Here is a 22465-nt window from a genome sequence, read left to right as displayed (position 1 = left end):
CTCTCTGCTGGCCTTGCCAGACCCTTTTCCTCAGGTGTGACACATACTGAGATCCCAAGAAATATCTTGGGATTTAACTACTACCCTAATTACCTCCTCCCTCCAAAGCTGTACTCCTGAAAAATCACTTCAGCTATTTCTTTGAGTCACCAGAGGCACCTCATCTCTTTAGTAGAAAGTCTCACAGTTTCCATATAGAGCACCCCAGCTTCTATTTCACACCCAGCACCCAACTGCTCCAGCCTTCCAGAGCACAGATCCTGAGATTCCCAAGGGTTTCTCCAACACTTTTCCAGCTTTTCCAGCCTGAGGAACAGCCTGCCCTGACCTTACATCCATCATGGTGACATGGCTGTACCAAACCTCCTCCTGCAGCCACGTTTCTCACACTGCAGCAGAGGACAAGAACTCCCTGTCTCTCCCACCTGTGCTGATCAAACAGCCATTGCAGGCAGTGAGCTCAAAGGAGGATTGACCAACATGGTTGCATCAGTCAAACTGCAAAAATAATTGTGTTACCCAAGTCTCGGGTGCTTTATCAAGGCTTCATTTTAAAACCATTGTGATTGCCCAAGCAGCAAACATCCAGCTGTTGCTGTTGCTCAGAAACTGCTTTTTTTTTTGTTTTGTTTTTTTTTGGTTTTTTTTGTTTTGAAACACAAGGCACTGGCTTTGTTTGTTGGAGGAGTTTGTTTTGTTTTTAAATTTTTTCCTGCACCACAACTCCATTTCCTGTCTGACATCCCCTGTTTCAAAATCAAACTCTGCTGATCCACAGGGACGGTTTCAGGACATTCAGAAACAGCTTTGCTATTTCACATTTGGCTTTTATTAGAACTTCCCACTAGGCCCCTTGGAAAAGAAGATGATTTCCCCCCAAACACGATATCTTTAAAATTATTCCCATGCAGTGTCACTCATATGCTTTGAGTCCTAGGGATGATCCACCATCCACCTCCCTCCAAAATTTTGTTTTGAAGATGTGTGTTTTCCGACTTCTTCCCCAAAAATCAATCATCTTCACTGCTGCAGGCTTCAAATTCCCTCACAGGGGAATATTACAGACACTCCAATGCCCCCGTGTGCAGAAGGGGATTAATCCAGGCAGATAAACGTGTCCACATGGAATCTGCCTCACGGAGATGGTATTGCATGTGGCTCTTTTTCCAAAACTCCTGTGGTGCACATCAAGTGATCTGGGGCCAATGACTTCAGCACTCACATGAGGATTACTCATCTAATTAGGGGGTTTGCAGGCTCTGCCCCGGCGTTTCTGTGCACTGCTAATGTCATTGCACTGACTCCTGGAATAGCTGTCATTTGGTGCCTGGCTCGGAGGTTTGTTTTCCTTCGTGTTTTCCCCGGTAGATTTGACAGCAGCGGTGTTAAGCACAAGAATGATGCACAAACGCCGTTAGGTCTAGGATGCCAGTGCCGTAAGGAGGGAAAAACAACTCTCCAAAGCACAAAGCCAAGGAAGTGGAGAGGCGGACTGACCTGTTTTCCGGTCAGCGGTGTCACCAGCACCTTTCCCCGCCCCATCCCCTTCCCTCAGGCCACCCCGGCCCCTCAGCAGCCGCTCGTCGCCGTGTCCCGGCAGCAGCGCAGCCCCGGCCGCGCTCCCACACCAGCCCGCGCCCGTCTGATGCAACCACAACATCACCACGTGGCCCCGCGCAGCTGTTCCGCGCCGCCAGCCAATGGGAGGCGGTTCCGCCGCTCGGGGGGCGGGCCCGCCCCGCCTGCTGCTCACCCCATAGGTCAGTGCGCGCGTCCATCAGCGGTGACAGAGCCAATGGGCGTTGGCACCGCCCGTGCGGCGGCGGAGCGGGGCCGGGGCGGGCGCGGGGGCCGCAGCGGCCGAGGCGCCGCGCCCGCTCCATGGAGGCCGCGGCCGAGGCCCCGGGGGCGCCCGCGGCGCTCAGCTGCTTCTCCTACAACCAGGACTGCACGTAAGCGGGGCGGCCGCCGCGGGGCGGGGGGGGTCGGTCCGGCCCCGCGGCCCGGAGCGGGGCGGGTCCGCACAGGGATGGCCCCGGTGGAGCCCCCTGACACGCACGGGCCGCGCTCGGGGTGTCCGTCCCGAGCGGAGCGGCCCCGCCCGCTGTGGGTGAGCGCCCACCGGGGCCCGGCGGCGGCAGAATGCGGAGCGATGCCCCGCAGCTCGGGCAGCGTTGGGCCGCGGTCCGGGCGCCGTGCTCGCAGCGCTTTGTCTGCGTGTGGCCGCCTGGGAGGTGGCGGCGTTGCCCGGGGCCACCGAACCCCCCCGCGGCCAGAGCACCGCCCGGCTGGGGTGACAGCCGCGCTCCTCGCTGACCTCTGATTTCCCTGCTCCGGTTCAAGAACCGCTCCCGGGCGGGACAACAAAACCCTCCCGAAGCGGAGCCGCACTGGGATGTGGCAGCCGGAGCCCAGGATGGGCCCGGGTCGTGGGGTCGAGATAAGGATCAGAGATAGCAGCTCGGTCACAGCTGGAAATGCCGTTTCCTTTGCATTGGTGTGCCCGAACAAAGGGCGCTTTGAGGGATGTGGATGTGCTGCTGACGTGAACCTGCTGCTCACTGCCACCAGTGCAAACCTGTGCGTTGCTATTATGGGCTGGCTTTAAGACCTAGATCTTGCTGCTTGCTGCGTCTGGAACTGGGCAGAGACAAGACTGCCCACTGCCCTTAATAGTGAGAGCAAAGTTTCCACACCCTGGATAAGTCACTGTGGCAGTACAGGTGGATCAGCCCCTGGCTGAGTAAACAGCCCCTCTGTGTCCCACAGGTGCTGCCTGCATCCTCCCAGGTAGAGCTGGACCTGCTCCAGCAGCCACAGGAACATAGGAGAGGATGAGTTTGCTCTCTCAGAGGGATTCTCACCTTCTGTCGGCTGCAACAGATGGAAAACTGCATTCCTGAGTTTGTTACTGTATATTTATTGTTTAGGTTGGACACTGGAGTTCTGCCTTCACAGACCGCTGTGCCAGGAACTACTCATTTGCTCTATGTCAGGGTTTAACCCCAGCCAACTACTCGCTCAGTCAGGTGGAAAGAGAACCAAAAGGGTAAAAGTGAGAAAATGAGCTTGAGATAAAGGCAGTTTAATAATTAAAGCAAAAGCCACACATGCAAGCAAAGCAGAACGAGGAATTCATTCCTCCCTTCCATGGCAGGCAGGGGCTCAGCATCACACACAGCAGGGAGGACAAAGGCCATCACTCCAAATGTCCCCTCCTTCCTCCCTCTTTATCCCCTGAGCCTGGCACTGGATGGCTGGGATGTCCCTGGGGTCACTTGGGGTCAGCTGTCCTGGCTGTGTCCCTTCCCAGCTCCCTGTGCCCCCCCAGCCTCCTCACTGGAGGGGTGAGGAGCAGAAAAAGCTTCCACTGTGAAAGCAGAGCTCAGCAATAACAAAACCACCCCCAGGTTATCAACCCTGTGTTCAGCACAAACCCAAACCCAGCCCCATAAAGCTAATACAGCAAAAAAATCCCCATCCCAATCAAAACCAGTACACCATCCCTGCAGGGACTCCTGCTGTCACCTGGAGGGCTTCAGCTCTGAACCAGCAGGTTTTGCTTTGTCTTTGCAGCTCCCTGGCAATTGGAACCACAACTGGATACAGACTTTTCTCCTTAAGTTCTGTGGAGCAACTGGACCAGGTCCATGAAAGCAGTAAGTCTCCTGTTTCTCTGGGGAGGAATATTCACCAGCAATATCTTAAATTTGTGGGAGTTCTTCACCTTTGTTAGAGCCCAGCCTCTCTTCCACTGCTGTCAGGATGCTGTCAGCCCAGCATTCAGAGGCAGTTTCCAACTAGAATGTTTCAGGTACATGGGCAGCAGCCCACAGGCTTCCAGCACAGCTGCTGGATAACTCCCAGGCTTTTAATCCAGTGTGGTATTTACAAGCAAGATGTTTTTAACAGGTTTTCCATGTAAAGAAGGTCATTCCCAGCAGGCCTGCAGCTCTTAGCTGTGCTCACAGCAGCATGCAGCACACACTGAGCAGCCCCAAACAAGGCTGGCCTCATGGAGCAGGGACTCCAGGCTGCTGCAGGCCAGAAGTGCTTCAGCTGAGATGCACTGAAGATAACACTTCCCAGCTGGATGTGTTCTCCAGTGGCTGCAGAAGGAGCCTCAGGAATCAGACACAGCTGCCTCATCTGGAGCAGGGTCCAGGCTCCTGTCCCAGAGTCAGGCAGAGGGAAACAGGTCCCTGCTGGTGACACACTCAGGGTGATGGGCTGAGGCACAGCCAGCCCCACGGGGCAGTTGTGGGGCAGCCTTTGTTCCTCCAACACAGCCCAGCCCAAACTGAGCATCACTCAGGGCTGGGCACACTGGAAATTGCAGTCCCTGGGGATTTAGGTGCAGGGCCACCAAAACATTGCACTGGTGCCTTCTCCACACAGCAGGAGTCATCCCAAACACAGGCACTGCAAGACACAGCAGCCAGTGTTTGCATCCCCAGGGACACTGGGAAAAACCAGACACCACACAGAAGAAACACCAAGCCACAATCAGCTCCTGCCTTCCCTCAGTAAACCCCTCACATTCCCCAGGAAACTCCCTGACCAAAATGAGGGAGCTCCTCCCTCTGCACCCCCTTCCCAAGGAGCTAGTGAAGCTGGGGGATCTGAGGATCAGCTTCTGCTGGGCCCTGCCCAGGAGAGAGAGGCACAGCAGCACTGGCAAACACAACTGCCTTCATTTCTGCTTCAGGGCAGGCTTCTTTTACCTCTTCCTGCTCTGACCTAATTGCTTTATGCCAGGCATGAGAAAATTTTCACAAAAATGATGTTGAACACCTTACACAGAGCCCCCCCAACCCCATCCCCTCTTGAGCTGAGCCTTGCTGCTGCAGTCAGACCAAGCTGAAGGCTCTGCCTTGCTCTCCTTGTGTGCCCAGATGAAATCCCAGATGTTTACATCGTGGAGCGTCTGTTCTCCAGCAGCCTTGTGGTTGTGGTCAGCCATGCCAAGCCACAGCAGATGAATGTCTACCACTTCAAGAAAGGGACAGAGATCTGCAACTACAGCTATTCCAGTAAGATCCTGTCCATCCGGCTGAACCGGCAGGTGAGAGGGGTGAGCCAGAGTTAGCCCACTCTGCCTCTTGGCTGCTTTTGCCTTTGCAGCTGGGAGCAGCCTGGGGAGGTGTGCAGGGGGGCTGTGAGTGCCCCTGGAGGGGTGGCTGGCTGTGCTTTCCTCCCAGCCCCACGTGAGAGGCCTGTGACAGCAGCTGCAGGGCTGTGCTATCACCTGCCACCACTGTTTCCATTGGGAAAGTGAAGCCAAGGTCTTGTTATGGTGGCAGTTACACAAAGGCTTTTTGCCATCTGCCTTCTTGCCTGTTCAGGACACAGTTCTGCCTAAAAAATACCTTTTCATGCTCCTCCCTCCCTTGGATTCCACATCCTGACTTCAGGCCCACCTCTGCCAAAAAAACACCTTTTCATCTTCCTCCCTCCCTTGGATTCCACATCCTGACCTCAGGCCCACCTTTGCCATCTTGGCTGCAAATGAGACCTTCAAAGCTGGTTACAAAAACCCAGGAGTAACTTGAACTCTGTGGATAAGGCAAAAAGCTGCTTTCCAAGTACTGCTAGCAGCCTTATTTTGGTTCTAAAGGTACAAAACCCACTCAGGCCACTTACAATGAGGTTTTTAGGGTGCTATTCTCTGATGTGACACAGCCTCATGCAGCCCTGAGCTCTTTTGGAGCATTTTAAGTCCTCTTTTCTTTTTGTCCATAATTATTTTCCAAGTATATGCCCTAAGAAGCAGAGGACATTTTACAATGAAGAAATAAGCAGTCTGGGTAATTGTATATAATCAGCTTCTCCTCAGTTAGCAACAGTGAGACCTGCAGTGATGCTCTCTGGGCTGAGCTTCCAGTAAAGCTGCCTTTGACCAGGACAATTGTACTACAATTAAATCTGTCCTAAATTGATTTTTTTCACTTAAGCTTACAGTGAAACTGGCAAAAGAGAGACTTCCTTTGAATTGCAGATAGATGTACGTGTGTAAAAATAAACTGGGAGGTTCTGCTGAGCAGCTGTAGGAGATTGGTGTGAATAAAATAAGTTCAGGCTGCTCCCCACATGCTGCTCTGGAGCTGCCTGAAGGTGATTCACAGTCCCAGCCTTGCATTCACATTTCTTGGCTGCATTATGAACTGGAGTTCAAATCCTGGGCTGTGTTCATCCTCTGGCTGTGCCACAGGCACACCTGGAGAGATTTGAAGATGCTACAGATGTTTAGAAACACAGAATCATGAAGTAATTTAAATTGGAAAGGACCAATAAGAGCATCAGGTCCAACCATTCCCCAGCACTGCCAAAGCCACCACTAAACTCTGCTCCAAAGTGCCACATCCACACATTTTTTCAATCCCTGCAGGGATGGTGACCCCACCACTGCCCTGAACAGCCTGTTCAGTGCTTGATAACCCTTTCCTCAAAAAGCTTTGTCCTCAAGTCCCATCTAAACCTTCCCAATTTGGGTAGGTTGGAGATAAATTTCAGTCTGCATTCAGGATTTAAACTGGTGGCCATCATGTGACACTTGAATTCTTGCCTGAGCTTCTGTAGGAAAGCTGCACCCCATTGGAAGTTCACAGAAGGACAAATCCCAGACAAGGCATTAACTCAGAAAAATGGTGACAAATTAACCAGGAACAGGCCACAAACAAAATGTGCATGTTTCAATCTGATCTCTCTGTGAAAAAGTCCTCATTGTGCAAACAAGCAAATCCCTCAGTTGTTGTTGTGGGAATTCTTAGTTCCAAGCTCCATGATAACTGGAGTGTGTGAAGGTAAATCCTGATTGTCTCCAAGTGGAGCCAGGCTGTGCCCTGGGACTGCTGGAAGCTCCTGGGTTTTCATTCACTGCTGAAACTCTGCTGAGCTCTTTGGAGAGCTTTGAGGTGTTTCTCTGGCTGTGTCCAAATCCCATTCAGCCCCCAAATACAGCTCACTTATCTGACCTGACCCACTCAAACTACAGAAGGAGCTGGTGAGCAGTAACATTTTGGGCAATTAGCAGTGCCTTGACCCTGAGTAACAATCACAGACCCTTCTCTGAGGCTCTGTCTGTGTGCACAGTGAGGACAAACCCCATCCCCCTGACCCTCACAGGGCTGCATGGAGGCCAGGAAGGGTGAACCAGCCCTCTCCAGCTCCAGCTGAGCTTGTCCAGATCTCCTCTGCCTCTTCACCTCCCAAACTTTCCTGGATTTTGTCCCTGTGGGTGCCAGCATCTCTGGCTGTTGCTTTGCCATCATCTGGAGACCTCCCTTCACCTGGACATCAAGAGCAGCCTGTTCTGGGAAAGCACATGGTGGCTTTGCCCAAATCAGCTGTATAAATATTCCTCTGCTTGCAAGTGGATGGCTCTTACTGTAGAAAAGGCAAAGTCTTCCTGGAAATGCAAAATGGCTCTGACACAGCCCCAGATGCTGTGGTTAGCAGGAATAGAAGTGGGAAAGAGTTTGATCTGAGAGTAATGGTGGAGCAAGGCAGAGATTTTTAATGTGGGTGTTTCAAGTTAGTGACTAAGCTCCACATTTAGATACTAAATAAGTGGCCTCATTTCTGAAGAGGTGGAGGCTTCCTGGACATGGATTTGGGTGCTCCAGCTTCAGGATGGATGGGGTCTGGGCTTAGCCTTTTATTGGGATGTTTTTAGTGCTTCTGGACTCTTGGCACTAAGGGGGGTGAAGCTGTGCACTTGCTGGACTTCCAAGGCTCAGCCCTTCAGCCAGACCCAAAGCCTGATCCCAAAAAAACCTCCGTGGTGACACAAAGGGCTCTGAGACACAAAGCTGAGTGGCCACAGAGATGGTGGCCCAGGGCTAAGGTTACAGCATCAGGCTTCCCTCTGCCTGTCTGCCTTGCCTCCCTGTGGCTGGGTGGATGCTCCTGGCAGGGCCACCAGAAGAGGTACAAGCACCTGAACTTGGGAATTCCCAGCCCCTCAGCCAAAATGGTGAAGGGTGGCTGTCCCTGAACAAATCTGGCTTAGCTCTGTGTTTGTGCAGTTCTGCAGGGCTCATAAAGCAGAGTCTTCCCTGCTGACACCAAATGGGAAAAGAAACATTAATGTGCTGGCCAGGTGCATTAAGTGCAGTGGCAGACCCTGCACCCCCCTGTTGTGTCCCAAACCAGGAAGAGGTCAGGGCAAAGGGCTTGTATTCCAATCTGGGGACACACTGACAGGCAGGACTGCAGCCTCTCTGCTGCCAGGGCTTTCTGATCAAAAAGGAATTTGTTTTGAACTGCAAAGAGAAGTTGGGGTAGGGATAGATGGCAGTCAGGGCCTGTGGTGGGGTGTAACCCTGATGGGTCCTCCTGTTCCTGGGGATGTGGAAGATGTGGAGGAGCAGAGAAGTCATGATATTATGTCTTCTCTCTAAAGCAAGATCAGATGCAAAGACTCTCAAAACAAGAGTTGTACAAACCCAAATGTGAGAAGGGATGGAGAAGCAGATGAGATCACCTTTCTGTTACATTTCAGTGTGTGAGAAATTCCTGTTGAGTCTGTGAGACAACAAAGGTTTGGGTTTGGGAAATGTGGGAGCAGCAGGCAGAGGCACTGCTGGTGAGGTTCTGTGCCTGTGTCCTTGCAGAGGCTGGTGGTCTGCCTGGAAGAGTCCATTTACATCCATAACATCAAGGACATGAAGCTTTTGAAGACTATTCTGGATACACCTCCCAACACAACAGGTGAGCATGGGAGAACTGTGTGAGAGGGAGCCTTGTAGAGCCCCAGCATTGTGTTAGAATTTAAACCAGCCTGTGGCCTGTGCATCCTAATCCAGCACTGGCAAGTCAGAAATGTGTGGAGACAGTCACACTCTTGTCCAAACTCTCCTTGAGCCTGTCAGGCCTGGTGCTGGGACCCAGCTGTGTCCTGCCCTGTCTGGAGCAAACCCCTGCTCTGTGCACAGCAGGTGCATCAAAGGAGAGCAGGGATGGGCAGAAGGCTCTGAGTTCCCCTTGGGGTCAGCTCCAAAGTGATCACTGGGGACAGAGCACACAGCACCAGTCCCTGCCAGGGAGTTCCCTGATATGATTCCATGCAGGCTGCAAACCCCAGGGGCAGGGCAGGTGGCTGCAGCACAGCTCCTGTGTGTGTGGCACAGGGTGAATCCTGCTTTCCTGCTGCTGGCAGAGGAGCTATTTTTAGCAGCAGAGAGGGAAGCTTGGCTGGGTGCCCACATTGCTGTCCTGCTCAGCACAGCATCCTTTCATGGCTGGGTGCTTGGGAATTGCTGATGTGCTCACGCTTGGCCTCGGGGCTTTCAAGGGATGCTCTTCCAGCAGCTCCCCTGACCTACTTCAGGTCTCAGCAGATGGCTCTCTATGTGGATTAAACATGCTAAATGCTGTAAATATAATTAAAGTTTAAAACCTTCCTGAGAAGACCCGGCAGCAGGATGGGCAGGGATAGCCAGGCCTGGAGCTGTGCTGCAGAGGGGCTGCAGGATCAGGTCATGGTTTAAGAGAGCAGCAATCAGCCAGGGCAGGACTGGGATGCTGCAGATCACAGGCTTCATATGGACTTAGTGTTTTAAACCCCTTTTACTGTAGCAGCTGTCACTGAAATGAGCTGAGTGACAAGTGCAGTGCCCCTGTTGTCCCTGGGCCATCTGGTCCCAAGCTTGACCCCAAGGACAGTGTGTCCAGTAGGTCAGGTCAGTCCTGCCTCACTGCTCTTTGTGCAGCTCGTTTAGGTATGGGGATGTGGGAGCACATGGAAAATGTGCCACCCCCCTAAAGTGTGTGCCCTGGGCACAGTGACACCAGCATAGGCAGGACCAGGACTTGCTGCAGCCACACTGGCCAGTCATAGTGAGATCTCTGGCTGTTCCTGGCCAGCACCTGGCTCCTGATCCAGCCTCCTCCACGTAGGAGAGGAAAATGCCCATGGTGTCCAAGACAGTTGTTTTTGATGTGATTCATGTCAGGAGCAGGATTTGAACCAAGGAGGTCACAGTGCTTGGGGTGACGTGTGATGTGAGGGCACATCTTGGGAATGACTGCAGCTTTGGAAACCACCTCGTGGGGCTCCCCCCAAGTCCTGAATGTGCCTGGACCTGCTGGCCTGAGGGCAAGGCCAGGTTTCCTGGACACAGCAGCATTTTTCCATGCTGCCTGAGGAGCCACCTGTGACGTGGCACTCCCAGAGGTGCCATCTGAGCAGTGCCAGGCTGCCTCCTCCCGCGCCCACCACTGCAAGCACCAGCCCTCCCCGTGGCTGGGGGCTGCTGGGGGCAGAGGAGCATCTTCAGAGGCTGCCCGTGGGGCTGTGATCCCTGTCCTCTGTGTGTCCCTGAGGTCAGCCCAGTACACTCACGTCTGTGTTTTCCCCTGGCCTGGCTTCCCGGCCGCCTCTCCCGGCCAGAGGAGCGGAGGGAGCGGGTGACTCACCCCGGCTCAGAGCTCGCTTTGTTCAGCTCCAGCCTTCCCTGATCCCCTCTGAAAGGGCTCTGCTGATCCCCCCGTGCTGCCTGGGCCGGGGGATCACCATCGGGGAAGGCAGGATGCTCATCACAGCAGCGCTCTCTGGGCTCTATTTGCCCTCCTCCTGTCCTTTAATTGCCTTTTAATTGCCCTCTTTTGGCCGCTGCTCCCCGTGCTCCCCGTGCCTGTCGCGGTGCGCCATCCCTGGCACTCTGCGCGCCTCTGGATGGATGGCGAGCGGACCCCCGGGGCCTCTGGCTGCTGCTGCAGCTCCTGGCTCCGCCGCGGTCTCTTTGTTTGGTTATAAACAATGACCTAAAACCAGAGCTCCGGCCGATGCTTCCCCGCTGCTGCTGGGCCGGGGCCAGGGCGGTGTCCTGACACGGGGCTCGCACGGCACGTCCCAGCTCTACGTGCTGTGTGCCTGTCCCTCAGCGTCCCCAGTGCCTTTAACGCCGCCCTTCCTCCGCCCCCGGGCTGCCGTGGGACCCCCGCCGCGGGTCAGGAAGCTCAGGTCGTGCTGGAGCCTTGAGCAGGGTTTGGGAGCACACGGATGTGGGGCAGGAAGCGAGCGAGGCACGTTCTGTCTGTGACAGGATTCACCAGCAGCGGGAAGCAGGGGCAGGAAGAGATGCTCTTTTCCGAGGTCACCTGGGGGACAAGCGGGTGGATGCACCCACACACGTATCCATCCATCCCTGTCTCATCCTGTAACTCCTGCCTGCTTTGAAAGGAGCGCTTGGAACCTTTATGCTCATGTTGGCTCTTAATGGGGAAGAATTCCCCCTGTGCTTAAAATTTCGTTATGTTCATTTCCTTGTCAGCCGGAAACTCCCTGCACAGCTGGCGCATTTCCTTTGTCTTTCTGTGCTTCCCTTTTCCATTCAGAGCAGAAGGAAATGGCACTGCCTTCAGCCGGGCTGCACCCACACTGAGCTGCTTCTCTGAGCTCCCAACCCAGCACCTACACCCTTGCACATCTGCACGTGTCCAGATGTGGCTGGACAGGAGTGCTGTCAGCCCTCAGACCCACGTTTCCTTTGCTGTTCCATGCCCCTATTGCTGCCTTCTCCAGGGAGATAATTGAGGGGTAAAGCGCAGGCTGGCTCCTGGTGCTGGGGCCCGGCAGGGTGGCAGGGCAGAGCCGCCGTTCTGTCCCGCACCAGCAGATGTCCCCACGGCCGAGGTGTTCCCAGCGCCGCTCGGCCGAGCAGTCCCGGAATGAGCCAGTGCCCCGTGCTGTCCCCCCTTCACCCACAGCCTCAGCCGTGTCCCTGTCCCCCTGCCAGGTCTGTGTGCTCTCTCCATCAACCACGCCAACTCCTACTTGGCTTATCCCGGCAGCGCGACCAGCGGAGAGATCGCGCTTTACGACGGAAATACTTTGGTAAGTGCGAAGCTCAGCCTTTGGATACCGGCAGGGCTGAAAACAAACAGAGCCACAGCAAAGCCAACGGGGCCCTTGGGAAGGATGAATAAACACACTCCACCGAGCTGGACTGCAAGGAAATTGCCTGGGAGGCACATCTGGACGTATCCCCCTTGCTTGGAGCAGACAGCTCTGAGATCAGGACGTGCATCTCCCAGCACAGGATATTCAGGGAAACGTGACCCAGTGCCCTGCAGCCCCAGGGCCGCTGCCAGGCTGACACTGGGGTTGCTGTGGGAGCGTCAGCAGAGTATCCCAAGGGAATGATGGGACCAGAGTGGGTCAGGGGGCTTGGAGCTGCTCCAGGCACAGTGCAGGACCTGGAGCAGCCACTCTGCCACACCGTGGGCTGGAAGGGATGCTGGACACAAAGTCACAGAGGGGGCAAAGTGTCCAAAGTCACGTTAGGAAATCTGTCCCTGGTTGGATGCAGGGTCATGATTATCTGCTGTTTATGCCAGGGCTTTGAGTTACATAAGGCTGGTGGCTCCGTACGTGCAGGAGAGTTGAGGATCTGCTGCAGGGGAGGAGCAGAGCACAGGGAAAATGCTGCTGCTGCAAGGGGCTCCCTGCAGGTACCAGAGTGGTGTCACTGCAGCAGGACTTGCTGTGCAGCACAGAGAATTTCAGGGAAGCCAGCTCTCATCCTGACAAGAGAAGGGCCAGATGCAATCATGAACCCTGGAGAGACAGGGAGGAGCTGAGGTTCTCTGCCCCTGAGGTGAGCTTTCTGTAATCTCAGTGGCCCTAATAGGTGGGGAATGAGCTCAAGGCAGGGCAGAGATAAACTGCTGAGCATGTTGAAGGGATCAGCACATGAGGATCCTGTGAATCCATATCAGCAGGTGTGGATAGGGTGCGAGGCAGCAACGCCCTGCCCTCACACAGTCCAAGGAGCAGTGTGTCCCTTTGTCCCCAGAGTCCAAGGAGCAGCATGTCCCTTTGTCCCCACAGTCCAAGAGCAGCATGTCCCTTTGCACTCACATTCCCTTGTGCCCTACAGAAAACAGCCTGCACCATTCCTGCCCATGACGGGCCTCTGGCCGCTCTCGCCTTCAACTCCACCGGCTCCAAGTTGGCCAGTGCTTCTGAAAAAGTGAGTGAGTGTGGCTGCAAATACCTTCCCTCTGCCCAGGGCTGCAGCAGCACCCCTGAGCTGCCCCTTCTTAAACACAGCCAGCACAGAAGGGCTGCTGACTGGTCAGTGTATGGGGATCAGATTGAGCCCAGCTGGCAAACAGGAGGAGCCTTTGCACATCCTGAGTTTCCTGGGTGTGTCAGGCAAAGGGCTCAGGCTCCTTGGCCTGCTCCTACGTGATATTTCCATTTGCATTTTTTGCAGGGCACAGTCATTCGTGTATTTTCCATTCCTGGGGGGCAAAAACTCTATGAATTCCGGCGAGGGATGAAAAGGTCAGTTCATTCTTCTGGCAGTGACACAGAGGGCTCCTGGAGCCAAAATGTAAACACAGGGACCCAGGGCAACGTCAGATCCTGGTGGCTTTGGCATCTTTTGCAGAAGGAAAACAAGAGCAAACGTATCAGCTCAAAATGTCACTGTGCCAGGCTGTGCCCAGCTCATTGATTCCCTTCAGTGTGTCACAGAACAGGGCGATGGCAGGGAACAGACATGGAGTCACTCCATTTACTCTGTCCTTTCTTTGTTCTTGTTTGCAATAGTGAAGTCCCCAAAATTGTCAGAGACCTCATTCTTGCTGGACCTGTGCAGGAGATGCTGTTTGTATCCTGCTGTTCAGCACTTTGGATATCCTCCCTGGTCTCTGCAGCACCAGAAGCTGCAATGAGACTGGCACAGATGTTCCCTCCACAGGCAGCTCTGTAAGCAAGGACATTTCCACCTCTCTGGTAGCTTGAGGCTACTCCCAGCCCTGCTGAGCAAAGGGATTAGGGAATTACTCATCAGTGAGCCCACAGGCTCAGCAGCAGCTGTGCAGGGTGATCCTTAATCATGGATGGGTCTCCTTCCTGCCCATTCACTCTTCTGTGATCCAAACCCAGCAGTTCCCCTTGAACAATTGCTGTGGAGTGACCAGTCCTGTCCTTGTTTGGCTCTAGGTATGTGAACATCAGCTCCCTGGTGTTCAGCATGGATTCCCAGTTCCTCTGTGCTTCCAGCAACACAGAGACTGTGCACATCTTCAAACTGGAGCATCTCACAGACAGGTGAGGGGTTATCCTGGCTGAACCTGCCTGCCCCAGGGCTGTCTCCAAAAACCCTTCACCCAACGTGGGATCAGGTCCGTCCCTGATGTTTTGTCTCGCTGATCATGGTAACCCCACTGACACTGCTCTGTCACCCCTCAGCCGGCCAGAGGAGCCTCCAACCTGGAGTGGTTACATGGGAAAGATGTTCCAGGCTGCCACCAACTACCTCCCTGCCCAGGTCTCAGGCATGATGAGCCAGGACCGAGCCTTTGCCACCGTGCGGCTGAACATCTCCGGCCAGAGGAACATCTGTGCCCTCTCCACGTACGTCCTGACCCTGCTGACCTCTGCCCCAGGGCCAGGCCAGCCTTATCTCACCCTCCTGCCTGCAGAGCACGTGCTGTGGGTGCTGCAGTGTCTGTGTGTGTGAGTGTTTTGGCCTCAGGATGCTTTTCCCAGCAGGATTCAGAAGCTGCCTCGGCTGTTGGTGACGACGTCGGATGGACATCTCTACATCTACAACCTGGACCCGCAGGATGGAGGGGAGTGTGTCTTAATTAAGAATCACAGGTAACTCTGCCTCCACTCACACCTCATACAGGGGCTGATCTTTAAAAAAATGATGGGAAATCTCACCTGGCAGCACAAAATGGAGCTGTAGGAACAAGAAAGTTAGAAGTGAGTTTGTGATTGGAGCTACATGATGTGGCAGATGTGGCTGGGAAGTGCAGCAGCAGGCAGGGACACGGGGCTTCTTGCAGGAGAAACCAAGGACATCTCAGATGCCATGGCAGCTGTGGGACATCCCAGCTTAGACTGGGCAGCTGTGCTTTAGCAGATGGCCCAGCAGCAGAGCTCTGACCAGTGTGGTGGCAGGAGAGCAGAGCACCTTCTCCAGACTGGAGTGGGTGCTGGAGAGCTGGCTGGGGGTAGGATGGTGTGGGGTGACACTGTGAGCTTCTGTAAACAAAAGCCCATCCAAAGCAGAGGAATTCCTTCATGGAAGGGGTTGTTAAGCATTGGAAAGGGCTGCCCAGGGAGGTGGTGGGGTCACCATTCTTGGAGTTGTTCAAGGAATGACTGGATGTGGCCCTCAGTGCTCTGGGTGACAGTCTGGTGGTGATCAGTCAAATGTTGTGCTCAATGATCTCAGAGGTCTTTTCCAACCGAAATCATTCTGGGATTCTGTGAAAACAGAGCCTCCCCCGCCGCTGCTCAGTCCATATGCAAATCCCATTAAGCACGTAACCCCCCCTCCACCCCCCCCACACATCTGGGCTGCTTGGCTCCAGATGTGAAGCCTTTGGGGTGGGGTGAGATGTAACATGTGCTCCAGGCCGGGAGGTGGCTGCCAGCCAGGAAAGTGCCAGCAGCTTTTGGAAAAGCCACAAAACAAAGGCACTTCAAAGCTGCGCTGTCCAGCGCGCCGCCCGCAGCCCCAGCCGTGTCATGTGGGCTCCTCTGAGCATCACAGGGCTGAGAAGGGCCCTTGGGTCATGAGTTACATTACATCATACCATATCTCTGCTCAAACTCCGTCCCAAACTAGCCAGGGCTGCTTTTCCCATCTAGTCTGCTCCTGTTGGAAGCCCTTCGGAGCCCCCTCTGTGATTAGAAACACTGTTTGTCTTTGTAACCTAAAGCTTTTGTGGTCAATCTGTTCCCTTCTGTTCCCATGCCAGCATTGTCCTCCAGCTGAAGTGGTGCTTTCCCTATCTCCTTCTTCACCCCCTGCTTTCCTTGTGGAGCACAATGCTCCCCTGTCCGCAGCACTGCTGGGGCTGCTGCATGCAGTGATGGGGATGGGTGATGTGCTTCGAGGAGATGTGGATGCTTGTCTTAGCAGGAGCTGGGGAGGAACAGCCAGGATCAAAACTAACTCTTCTCCCCTCTCTTGATCTGCACAATTAGTCTGCTTGGCTCAGGAAAGATGGAGGAGAACAAAGAAAACGACCTTCAGCCTCCAGTACCTCAATCTTATGCAGCAACTGTAGCCAGACAAAGTACAGTGCCTTCAACTTCAACCATGCCAGGTAAGCACCACATCTGCCCTTCCTTGGGCAGAAGCCACAAAACCACCTGGGGCAAAGTGGAAAGTGTCTCACATTCCAAGGGTTCATCCAGGATCCCCACATGTGCACTGCAAGCTGGGGCAGCAGGACTGGAGCTCACCTGCTTCATGCCCAGCCACAAAAACAGGGCATGGATTTTCTGCTGTGCCAAGCAGAAAATTTTCAGCTCTGCTCCCTGTGCCAAGCTGTGGCACAGACAGGCCCAAGGCAGAGCTGGAATCATTCTCTGGCAGACAGCAGCTGCTGCCAGGTGGTTTCCAGGAGTTGTAACCATGGGTGTAGACATCAGGGCACACTGTTTTTGTAGTGAGATTGCCTCAGAGTCTCTGAAGCTGGTACACTTGCACTAAACTCTGCAGGAAAAGACTGGGTGACTTATCATTATATTCCCAAGTGTAAGATCCACATACAAATGCAGATCTTACTCTGAAATTGGTGCTCAGGTTCCTGGCAGGAGGAGGAAAGCTGCTGCTACAAGAGCTGACCATGCAGTTCATCCATAATCCATGGTGTCCACGGACACACCTTCCTCTTCCTCAGTCCATGAAGGCAGAAGGAGCAGCTCAGTGCTGCAAAGGTGCTAACAGTGTTTGCTGCTGTGTGCAGCCTGCTCCCATCCCTCCTGCAGTAACTTTGGTGTTTTGTGTTTCCCCTGGCCAGGTTACTCTGAGGACGGTGGAGCCCTGCGAGGGGAGGTGATCCCAGAGCACGAGTTTGCAACTGGACCAGTCTGTCTGGATGATGAGAATGAGTTCCCTCCTGTGAGCATTCGGGACCCCTAAAGCTGCAGTGCAGCCCTCAGCCCTCCCAGAAGAGATTTCATTGCCCCCTCCTTGTCCCAGCTCACTGTGAAGCCTAAAATAACTGAATGGGTTCTAGGGACAGTGCCAGGGAAATGACACTCCCACTAAACAGCAGCTGGGGATGGGGCAAAAATGGTCAAACCTAAGCAGAGAAAAATCTGAACAAACTTACTGAATGGTGTTCAGATCCAGACCTAACCTTTGTGCCTTGAGCAGATTTCTAATATTACCCAGAATAGTTTTAATTGGAACAATTTAGAAATAAAAACTTAATACCCTGTTGCATTTTCAGTCAGTTGTGTTAGTTCATGGAATGCAACTGGAACATACCTGAACCTCAGCAGTCTCTTCATTTCCGAGGTAACTGAGAAGGAAACTCCTTTTCCAAGTACAAAGATGAAAGGAATAACAGTTTTAAACCATTTTATGATTTTTATGTGGCACTTTCTCAGTTACCATTGGAAGGAGCTAGTGGATTTTTCAGTCTAACTTCAGTCTGGCAGTGTCTTTCTGGCTCCTTTTCCTTCTCCACACTCATTAATTAAGTACCTAACCCCTAATTGGACAAATGTTGGTCTGTGCTACGATCTGCTTGTAATCAGTGGTGTCTTCATAGCAGTAATGCAGCAGAATAATGTAATGGATTTCAGGTTGCAGCCTTGGCAGGCTTTAGGAATTCCTTACTTCATTTTTACATATCCTGCTGTTGGAGTTTTGCCTGAAAAGGAGGAAGTACAAACCTTATCCCAGGATTTGTTCCATGTGCTGAGCTGACCTCTGTGAGGCACCTTCCTCTGAGCTGAGGCAAAGTGTTACTGAGATAAAAGGAGGCTGGCTCATGACTCCCTTTGAGCCAGCACCACCTAAACCCAGCTCAACACACACAACCCTCAGATTATTTCCTTCCTTACCTGCAGCATTCCCTGCTGCAAACTGGGAGCAGGAATTTCCCACTTGTCCAACTCCATTACTCACAAAGGATATTTAAAATGTCTCCCTCTGTGTACCCACAGAGAAGGTGATGGCAGGAGCAGCAGGGACAGAGAGAAATCCTTTGTTTCCTTCTGCTAAACCTGCTCTTGAACTCATGGTTTGGGGACAAGCAAATGCCAGCAGGCAGGAATCATGCTGCTCCTGAATGGGGCTTCCTGCTGGGACTGTGCTGGATGAAAGCAGCCCCAAAAAGCCCTGCTGTACCACAGCAGGTGCTTGATGAAATGAACTTTGATCCCTCCAGATCCTGTCATGGACCTGACAGAGCTGTGACATGTGTATTGTTAGGGAGGAGGTGGTGTGGGAAGGGAAGGTGCTTTCCAAAAACACTCCCCTGATAAAAATGAGCAAATGGAGCTTCCAGATCAAGGCCCCACTCCTGGGTTTGGGGTTTGCCCCTCGCAGTGGGAGCACTCAGGATGTTTGGATGCTCTGGATTTCACTCAGCTTGGCTGTTTTCTCAGCACTTGAGATCTCCAGTCTCAGTGAAGGGGGTTTCAGGCCTCAGTCACTCCTGTGCAGAGAAGGAGGGAGAGAAAACCTGACCTTATCCAACAAAAATGTTTTGACAGCGTTCAGCTTTGCGGAAACATGGGAAGGGTTTTGTTTGTTTTCCAGTGTGCAACAAAAAGACTTTTAAAAACCTCAAAACTTGTGACAAAATGGAATATTCACCCACAGCCCACGGTTTGGCTTTGAACTCAGACATGGTTCTGGAGAAACAGCAGTGCTCAAACCCCACAGTTTCTCCCCATTTTGAAACCTCTTGTCTTCCCTTGACCTCAAGCAAGACTTCAGAGGCTCAGCTGTTAAAGATTGAGGAAAACCAGCTTCAGCCTGACATAAAACCTGTCAAACACTGCCTGTTCATTAAGTGGAAGGAGGGACAGATCAGAGAGGAGATGAGGAGCCCAAGGAGGACTCATAAAAAGTGGCCTCACAGGAGGGAATGTGGATTTTGCTGCTGCTGGTGCCAGGATTGCAGAAGGAGGTTAAACCAGTTCAGTGACAATTCCTGCATGGATGGGGTGGGTTAAACACTCCCAAATCACTGCTGATCTGGGGCAGGAAGGACTCAGGTGTTCCTGAAGGGGACAGGGGGCTGAAGCCATGGGTGCTGGATGTGCAGGGAGGAGGCTGCAGAGCCCTCACCCTGCAGGATCACAAAGATGTTACAGGGTGGGAAGAGCAAACCCAGCTCTGGCTGCAAAATTGTGGCAATTTTGGGCTGTTTTCTGGTCACCTGCCTGAGCAGCCACCAGGCTGTAGCAGGGAATGAGGTTTCCAGTGGTGCTGGGAGCTGCTGGGGTGTGTTTTGGGCCAGGCAGGGCACTGCAGCTTTGGGGTAGTGCTGTGAGGTTTGGCAAAAGGAATCCTGCAGGATTCTGCAGCAGCACAGCCTGTGTGCAGCTGGGAGTGCAACCAGGGCATCTTCCCCAAACTGGGATTCAGTAGGAAGGATGATTTTGTCCAGCAGATTGGTCAGTGCTTTCCAGGCATAGGTGATCCATCCTGCATTTGGCTGCAGGGCCCAGAGGTGAAGGTTTTTTCAGGAGAACCATTTCATTAAGTCAAGTGAGACTGCAATCAGCTCTTCAAAGGCAGCTTCCCCTCACTGATACTCCATCACTGTTAAAAACCATCTCTTTCCCATTGGGTTTTTGGCTGCCTAAAACACTTTGGGCATTTTCCTGTGCTGCCAAAGGAGGCTGCTGCTTGTAGGAGGGAAAAAAATCAGGGGGATCTACAACAGGGCAGAAATCAGTGCCCTATCAGGGGGTCCACACACCCCTCTGCTGCTCCACACCACAGATCTTGATACAAGAAACCAGGCTGCAGATAAATCTCTGGCTCTGTGGATCCAGTATTGGCCCAGGTCCCTCCTGGCTCTTTGCTGGATGTGTTTTCCTCATTCAGTTGCATGGATATGGACACTTAATTATTTTAAGTGATTATTTTTTAACAGCTGGCTGGTAGCAGAGGAAAGGGCACAGACTTTGCAGTGACACTCTGCTTGTAATTGTTTCATAGGAGATGAGGGAGTTTGGCAGAATCTGGCTCCTGCCCTTGTTGCTCAGATTGGCATTCTGGGCAGCTGGGGCTTGCAGGATTAAGCCCAGCTTATCAGTACATTATCTGAGGTCCCTTGGGAATTGTGCCATCCAGTGTCAATGCTTGTGCCTGGAAACCTGGCCAGTGATGGTCCTGCAGCTCCTGGAGAGTGAGCTGGCACAGACCCTCTGCAGCAGGAGCTGTGGGGTTCATATCCCCTCCAGGTCAGCTCTGGCAAGGCTGGAGCTGGGGCACATCTGTGCCAGGGCTGCCCACACCTCATCCAGGAGCAGGGGCACAATTTACCCACATTTTACCCAGGTCCCTGTGGCAGGAGTAGCTGATGGGAGGTGAATCAGGGTCCTGCTGCTGCCTCTTCTCCTCTGCTCCTGCTTTGCTCTCTCACTCAGAGGCTTTGCTGGTGTTTAGGCTGGGCTTTCCCTTCCCTAATCCTGTCTGACATGTTGGAGTTTAACTCCAGACCCCAGAGCAACGCAGGGATCCCAGCACAAACCTTTCCCTGCAGCCCTGCCAGAGCTGAGCTTTGGGAGCACTCAGGGCAGGGCCCTTCACCCCAAAGCTGCACTCCCCAAAGCTGCACTCCCCAAAGCTCACCCCAAAGCTCACCCCAAAGCTGCACTCCCCAAAGCTCACCCCAAAGCTCACCCCAAAGCTCACCCCAAAGCTGCACTCCCCAAAGCTCACCCCAAAGCTGCACTCCCCAAAGCTCACCCCAAAGCTCACCCCAAAGCTTACCCCAAAGCTCACCCCAAAGCTGCACTCCCCAAAGCTGCACTCCCCAAAGCTCACCCCAAAGCTGCACTCCCCAAAGCTGCACTCCCCAAAGCTCACCCCAAAGCTCACCCCAAAACTGCACTCCCCAAAGCTCACCCCAAAGCTGCACTCCCCAAAGCTCACCCCAAAGCTCACCCCAAAGCTTACCCCAAAGCTCACCCCAAAGCTGCACTCCCCAAAGCTGCACTCCCCAAAGCTGCACTCCCCAAAGCTGCACTCCCCAAAGCTCACCCCAAAGCTCACCCCAAAGCTGCACTCCCCAAAACTGCACTCCCCAAAGCTCACCCCAAAGCTGCACTCCCCAAAGCTGCACTCCCCAAAGCTCACCCCAAAGCTCACCCCAAAGCTGCACTCCCCAAAGCTGCACTCCCCAAAGCTCACCCCAAAGCTCACCCCAAAGCTGCACTCCCCAAAGCTCACCCCAAAGCTGCACTCCCCAAAGCTCACCCCAAAGCTCACCCCAAAGCTCACCCCAAAGCTTACCCCAAAGCTCACCCCAAAGCTCACCCCAAAGCTCACCCCAAAGCTTCACTCCCCAAAGCTCACCCCAAAGCTGCACTCCCCAAAGCTCACCCCAAAGCTTCACTCCTCCTCTGCTGAGCCCCAGACACACTCACAAATGCTTCCTGTTCCCAGGACTGGCAATTTGGGGAGGGGGAGAGCAAATAAATAAACCTCTGAGCAACGTGCCTTTGAATGGAAAGTAAAACACTGCAGGACATCCCTCCCCCTGCTCCTCCTGTGTGCCTAAAACCCACTGGAAACACTCCCTGGTGCTGGGAAAAGTAAGGCCCCTCTGTTTTGATTTTGGTAGATTATCCTGTGCCGGGGAGCTCAGCCGGGCAAGGCCAAGAGGTCGTGAGGAGAAGCAAAACATCCAAGCTCAGCACAGCTGCTGGGAGGTGCTTTGAAACAGCCAGGAGTTTTGAAGAACACATCTGTGAGTCCCCAAGATGAGAAAGGAAATAAAAATTAAGGCAGGCCACGCTTTTTCCTCTGTGTAAGTGAGCACCTGGCCCTGTTAGCTCCTGTTGTAATTTGTGTCTGGGTGGGGTGTCAATGTACTGTATGCACATGGCTCTATTTAACAAACTCTATGTTAGAACCACAGTGTAAATGCTAATTTAATCAGATTTGTATGTAACCAGAATTTTATATACCCATTTGTCCCTTTTCTAATTTATGCTGTTTTATGTGTATAAATGTACTTATAGGAAGAGATATTAAACTTATGTCTTTGTACAGTATATACAGACTATTTTAACCCAGGCAAAGTATTTTTGCAGTGATAGTAGAGAAGGTGCCATTTGCTATGTTGAAAGACAGAATAAAGTCACAGTCTGTCCCTGGCAGCTCCTGCTGTTGTTTTTGGGGCCCTAAAGGTGTCAGTCTGGATGAAGTTTGGGGAGTGAGAGGGGTTTGGGGGGCTGGGGTGAGGGCAGCACACCTGGGTGAGTCCACACATGTCCTCTTATGGCCAAAGCAAGATCTGGGTGTGTAAATCAGAATCCAGAATGGTTTCAGAACACCCTCACCCAGCTGCTGAGAAATCCCAGTGGTTTCTCAGGTTTCAGTTGCACCTTCATTTCTGCCTTTGCAGCTCCCCAGGCCTCTGCACTGCCCAGAAATGGCCCCACAGGAGCTGCTTCACTCCATTGTGCCTGCATCTGCCTGGAGCCCTGTTCTGCTGGGAGACCCCAGAG

General features: G+C 53.2%; 1 protein-coding gene and 1 pseudogene across 2 annotated transcripts; both read left to right on the top strand.

Annotated features, from left to right (window-relative positions):
• The first annotated feature begins 1794 nt into the window (after window positions 1–1794).
• On the top strand, window positions 1795–22114 carry WIPI1 (WD repeat domain, phosphoinositide interacting 1). Its single transcript, XM_079323360.1, has 13 exons — window positions 1795–1952; window positions 3577–3659; window positions 4896–5065; window positions 8616–8712; window positions 11742–11839; window positions 12885–12977; window positions 13224–13294; window positions 13958–14065; window positions 14207–14371; window positions 14510–14617; window positions 15959–16080; window positions 16780–16880; window positions 21577–22114. The coding sequence occupies exons 1-13, from the start codon at window positions 1882–1884 to the stop codon at window positions 21622–21624; spliced, it is 1335 nt and encodes a 444-aa protein (XP_079179486.1). The 5' UTR covers window positions 1795–1881; the 3' UTR covers window positions 21625–22114.
• Window positions 16923–20557, top strand: LOC306810606 (annotated as a pseudogene). The gene has a single exon. The product of its transcript is annotated as an uncharacterized misc_RNA (transcript).
• Window positions 22115–22465: the final 351 nt, after the last annotated feature.

The sequence above is a fragment of the Erithacus rubecula genome (assembly GCF_903797595.1).
Source record: "Erithacus rubecula genome assembly, chromosome: 20".
Lineage (NCBI taxonomy): Eukaryota > Metazoa > Chordata > Aves > Passeriformes > Muscicapidae > Erithacus > Erithacus rubecula.
The sequence above is the reverse complement of the archived record's forward strand: the minus strand, read 5'-3'. Positions and strand labels throughout refer to the sequence as shown.